Source organism: Priapulus caudatus, unplaced genomic scaffold, assembly GCF_000485595.1.
Source record: "Priapulus caudatus unplaced genomic scaffold, Priapulus_caudatus-5.0.1 Scaffold893, whole genome shotgun sequence".
In the NCBI taxonomy this organism is placed as follows: domain Eukaryota; kingdom Metazoa; phylum Priapulida; class Priapulimorpha; order Priapulimorphida; family Priapulidae; genus Priapulus; species Priapulus caudatus.
This window is the reverse complement of record NW_014577954.1, coordinates 85,449-91,349: the sequence shown is the minus strand read 5'-3', so window position 1 is coordinate 91,349 and position 5,901 is coordinate 85,449. Positions and strand designations below refer to the sequence as shown.

General features: G+C 51.1%; 1 protein-coding gene across 1 annotated transcript in view; it reads left to right on the top strand.

Annotated features, from left to right (window-relative positions):
• Positions 1-5,901, top strand: part of LOC106814258 (fibroblast growth factor 18-like) — a gene marked incomplete in the record, with an annotated part of 28,839 nt that overhangs the window by 1,208 nt on the left and 21,730 nt on the right. Inside the window, 1 exon segment of the mRNA XM_014818554.1 lies at positions 4,652-4,697. Within this exon segment, the coding sequence (XP_014674040.1) occupies positions 4,652-4,697 (46 nt within the window).

Sequence of the window (5,901 nt, the reverse complement as noted above, 5' to 3'; positions counted from 1 at the left end):
GTCCACTCCATCCCTCCCTTCACTCTTTCCTCATCTCATCTCATTCATTCATTTCTATCTCTCTCTCTCTCTCTCTCTCTCTCTCTCTCTCTCTCTCGTCCACCCAGCGCTTTCTACTCGCCTACACACATGTGGCGCCAACCACCACCTTGACTATACAAGACGATTACACCTTCCGACAATTGCATGATCCGCCCTTACATCGTAACTCTCCGGGTGATCCGCCCACGTCACGGGCTCTCCGTGTCCAATACACGGCAACCAACAATAACAAACTCGTGAACGTACAACAAAGCGCACAGAACTCGTTCGATGTCAGGCGAATGTCTCTGCGAGCAATTTCCGTTGTTTGCCGTGTAAAACACGCCGCTCGCATATTGGATTACTATGCGATGTTTGGGTTTTCCACCACCCACCTCCCTCGAAGTGCCCACACAACGTCGTGTTTGTGTTTGTCCATCTCACGTACGCGCAGGTGTTCCAGTTTAACTTTTGTTATACATGGGATAATATTTCAAAAATGGGGTTAACCATTTTTGAATGCGTCGTTGCGCACGTGCACGCGAGTTAAAGTCGACCATTCATCATTGCCTTTCAATGGCAAGACACGCAAAAACGACAACGCCGGGGTTACCGCGCCGCCCATCGTATACGCGTCGCGAGAGAGAAAAGCTCATTAAACTTTTTAAATGAACGTTGAACGGACCATGACACCCTCTCGGGTCTTATCTCTGACCTTCGAGGGCCCCCACGCTCATAAATCTAGAACTGATGAAAAGCAATATTTCAACGGAAAACGTCGTTGATGTGCCGGTTCTTTATCGCTATAGTTATCGCTGTAATTATTGCCGGAATTAAATATGTCAACACTATCTCGCTGTAGTTATTGATGCTTTGTATAACTAAACACTCTACACAGAACGCATCCGTGCTTTCGTATAGGTCATCACGTACTTCGCCGGCGTTTATTCGCATCTCATTGCGTTCTCAATAAACATGGTAATGATGGTGTGTGTGTGTGTAAAAAGAGGCATATTGTCTCGGGTACGGTCAAAGACTCTGCACGGGCGAGGCTGCGTGAGAGTTTAAAGATAGACACGCGCGTTTAAATCTCGAGTTCAATCGCAAGCAATTTATTTGTTCATTGTATTAGCATCGGTTCTATTGCCGCGACTCTTTTTTAAAGCGGCTAACCAAGTGTTGCGTTCTGTTGCGCGTCGTTGCTGTTTTTTCTCCGCGCTTCAACTCGCACCCCCTGCCAAGAATATGCACCTGTGGTCGTGTATCGCGATACAAAGTGACTTTCGTTAATTCGAGCTATAGACTTCGGCGCCATTTCTCTAACCCGCTTGTTAAGTAGAGTGGAACCCAGGGGAGAGAGACGTCGAGGAACGAGGAGGTGGCACACACGCAAGCGAGAAGTGGTAGACACACACCCACGCCCTCCCCCTCCCCCCGCCCTACTGACTCCAGCCCCCGCGTTGAGGCCTACCCCTCCCGGCCCGGACCGGCCATCCCCTCCCGCCCGTATCCGCTGCGAACACGGCTTGTCTAAGAGCAACAGATCGGGTGACCTGGGCTGCCAGCGTCTGACCGCATTGCGCGCTCAGCCCTTTCGCCGTGTTTTGGCCCCGTGCAAACAGCGAGGACATTTATAACTCCGCGATAGCGAGCGGCATTCTCACTAACACACACTGCACTCGACGCATCACACGCATGCCTATTACGGGGTGAGGTGCCGGCCGATTCCCCTCCCCCCATATAGCAAACATGCATCATTGATACGTTGATGCCTGTCAGTAAGGCCGCGCCGTGCGCCTGCCTCGCAACGAGGCCGTACGTCACGTGCGCTCCACACTCGTCAACGAGTCGTCAACTGTCGTCGTCGTCGTCGTCCGCAGCCGACGCTTCTGCGAACCGTCCGTCCGCTTGTGACGTCCATCGCTGACGAAACAAAAACGCGCTAATTTAGAGAGGTTATGTATCTCATGTCGACTAAGCGCTGCGACGGCACGGACAAAAAAGACAAAATGGTGCTACTGATTGGAGGAGGCCCTGTGAGCTGTTACGCGTTTGATGGCCGGCAGTATAATATGTAGTCCGCGCTCCGCCTGACAACACACACGCTCATTGGCTGGCGGCCGTCACGTGAGTGACGCTTCATTTGCTCAATGAAATTGTCAGCGCGCTAGCCCCTTGGCAGAGCGTCATAAAAATAAAGTTGTGGCAGTGAGAGACGGTTCGGATCGGCCCGCTTCCATCATCGGCCGTCAAGATAGTGTGGCACGAACCACCTGGGGTTATTCGCTGAGATCATACCATAACATACTACGCCACTCGTGTACGTACGTATCCACACTGGAATCAAATGTGATCGAATTACCGGCAGCTTGAGCTGTTTCGTCATGCGTATCGTTTAGGCGCTCGAATGGCGTGGGCATGTGTCGTGTGCTTGGTGTGTGATGCCCTATTTGATTGTGATGGAAGAGGACAGGCCAGCACACGCGATACGGCCTGAATCGCAACACCGCGGCACAACTAAGACGCAACAATCCGTTAGATGTGATCGCGTGAGTGTGGAGCGGGGATCTGACGTGCAGTAGGATCCCAGCAGCGGATTGCTAACACCCGCTCTGTGATTACATAAACTCGAACCTCGTCACACTAGCGTGCGAGAGACGGCGTCGCGGGCCTGCGCGCCCATCGACTCGAGGACGCTCCGACCACCCGAGTCCAAGCGAGCCATATCTCCCGCGCTTACAAGTACCAATTAACGCGGCAGCCCACCCATGCTCCCACGTCGCTCGACAAGCGATGATCATGTTATCCTATACCCCTTTTGCTATTGATAAGTAAAGTTACCGTCCGCTCGCGCCTCCGACCACCTGCGGCGAGCGAGCGGATGTCATGTTTCTTATGAACTCTCTACAGCCGTAGAGGCGAGCACGACACACGCACCGCACCGCACGCGACCGCACCTGTGGCGTCTGGGCCAGGTAGTAATCAATCAGGGGCAGCTCGGCATAAATGATAAATGTCGCACCCGGTATCGTAATATCGCCGTGCAATCTTGCACTAGCATAATAAAAAAACCCAAAAATACTATCCGCGGGGACCCAGATATACATACTACTCGACATAGCGTGCCTCCTCCGCTGAAAGACGGCAGGGTAAGGGATGAAGGACAGAACAGACAGGAGTGTGAGCAGCCTGCCTTCTATCGCTGCATGCGGGTCTACGCGTATTGTGTGAGCTGCGAAACAGCGCGAATGGTAGGTTTCCTAACGCATCGAGCATTATTTCTCTTGTTCTGTGGCTATCTGCTATTTATGCTCTATATCTGTGGCTCTGCGTGTAAGCACTTGCGTCGTGGTCGAGCAGGGCTGAACTCGTGCCCTGTATGTACTTCGCTCGGCCGCGTAGACAGCGGTGAACCGGAGGCGGGCGCGGCCAGGTAGCCATGGAAAATACTCGCCACGCTCTCTCTCGCTCACCCATCCTCTGCTCTCTCTCTCATCATCTCTATCCTCTAGCCGGCGGCCAATGGTCCGCGGTCACACGGACAGCCGGCAGTGCCTTCTCTCTCCTCCTCTCGTCCTCTTCTCTCTCTCTCTCTCTTTCTCTCTCTCTCTTTCTTTCTTTTCCTCTCTTAATTCCCTCTCTTTTCGTTCGCTTGCTCTCCGTCGCCCTGTCCCTCTCTCTCTCGCTCTCTGACACTTTATTTAGCTCTCCCACTCTCTCGCTGCCTCACGGTCTACCCCTTCACTCGCTTTCCTTCTCTCTTTCCCTTCTTTATCTCTCTCGTGTACGCTCTCTTTAGCTCGCTTTATCTCGACCGTGGTACAGTCAGATTAGATGTATGCGGCCGTGAAATGTGGGCAAAATATTAATATTAAGCTGATGACCAATATACCGGTAATTTCCAGATTAGGGATATAGAATAATATCGCGAAATATAATAAGATATAATTTATGGCCTTTCGCGAATAACTCGCTACCATGCTGGCAGCTAGAACGGTGGGCGAGGCCGGGGCGAGAATGTGTAACCATAGAGGCCGCACCGGCTTGATCTGCCGAACAGGCAAGTGATAAATAAATATATCCGAGTTGCATTAAACGTGATGATAGCCATGCTGTGATGGTTCACCGAAGCACGCCGCCGCTACGTGGCCGTATACACCGACCGTCAACCAATATGTGCATTTAATACCTAACGACAGCGCGTGCTGTAGAAAAATCGCGTAAAAAATCTAAGATCAACAGAACGCTGGAAGAATGCGTCCACCAGACAGACGCGGTGAAGTTTGTCGTCGCTACGTCGCGTACACGTCGGCGATAGCAGACGCATGCGCACGCGCGCTGATATCAAATTGAATCGGAGGATGTATTATTATAATCGATATATAATCGGATACGAATTAAATAGTATATATATATAAAATAATAATGTAATATAAATATGCCGATCTATAATCGATCGGGCTCGATGTATACCAAGGGTATGTAATACTAATAGAGATGTATTATGTATAGATCTCAATTGTGTACTCTTGATGTATACGCACGATGCAACGGTGTGCACGCGTGTAATTAGATTTGCGTCCTATAGATGGCTCTGCTTACATGCCGCGTTGTTCTCTTGCTGTTGCAGGTTGCTTCAGACTGCCGTGTTGTTGCAGTTGCTACTGATCAATTCCGTAAGTATCTTCGGCACTCTAGATGCGTCTATACTACTACTACTACTACTACAGCAGTCCAAACTGTAACAGACCCACAACCCAGACCCACACACCTATCTTTTGAGCGCATCTCTCGCCGATCGCAGTAGGTTTGGGCCAAGTTAACAACGACCGAAGCTTGTTCCAGATTTTAAGCTCGTCGTATGATGACGATTAACTCGTGCGAGGCGACGGTTTAAGTTGTAAGAAGACTTCGGGGTTTTCAAGTAGATCGGGAGCTCGGCTCCCAACGCCTGCTGCTCTCCTTGTGAAGTATGCGGGCACTCGGTTACGGAACGCGGGCGGGGTTTCATAAGTGCGTTCCAGCTGTCTACTCACGTCTCTACCTAGCTCTGTTACGCAGTGTTGTGTGCAATCGCGTTGGATATATTCACATTGGATATATAGAGCGCAAGAACAGTTCAAGCATATTTATAACACGCGAAACGTGGCTTATGTGTTCTTCATATCTCGTGGTTAACTTTGTAGATCTTGCATCTGTCGGCAACTTTCGCCATAGTTCTACCAGTCGATTTTTAACTCGCGTCTAGCGCGCGCGCACAGCGCTTTTTTCCCGCGCGGCCCGCGACCCGCCGTATTTTCGTTTCCCCGCCATCACAGACAAGGTGTGTGCTCCCGCGCGCGGCCGAGAGAAAACACCTATGCCGACTCCAAAATAAATACTCGCTTCTTAAAACAAGCTGCTGCGCCGGCGGGACGGTGTGCTGCGCCGCGCTTTACTCCCGGGTCTGGTTTTCCCGCGGGATGTACGGGGTTGCAGGTGACGATGGTACTGGGCCAGCCCGCACGAGCCGGTCGGCTTAGAACTGCCGACAGGCTCGCGCGCGTCTGCCTGCAATAATATACAGTAGGGACACACCTTAATGTGCGCGCCGCTGTCGGCACCGGAGACTCTACAACAAACCCGTCGTAAGAAAATATATAGCCAGTTTTAATTTGACTTCGGTCGGTTTTTACTCGATACGGCCTAGCTGGTGTTTTGCATGCAGTAATAACTAAAGGCCTATCCGCGTAGCCTCTGTAAATACGACGTTGTTGTCGTATTTAAACTGGTATACCGCCGCGTGTTTGTGAAAATTATATTACGCGTATATATACGCACGTACGTGCGTGCGTGTGTGTGTGTGTGTGTGTGTGTGTGTGTGTGTGTGTGTGTGTGTGT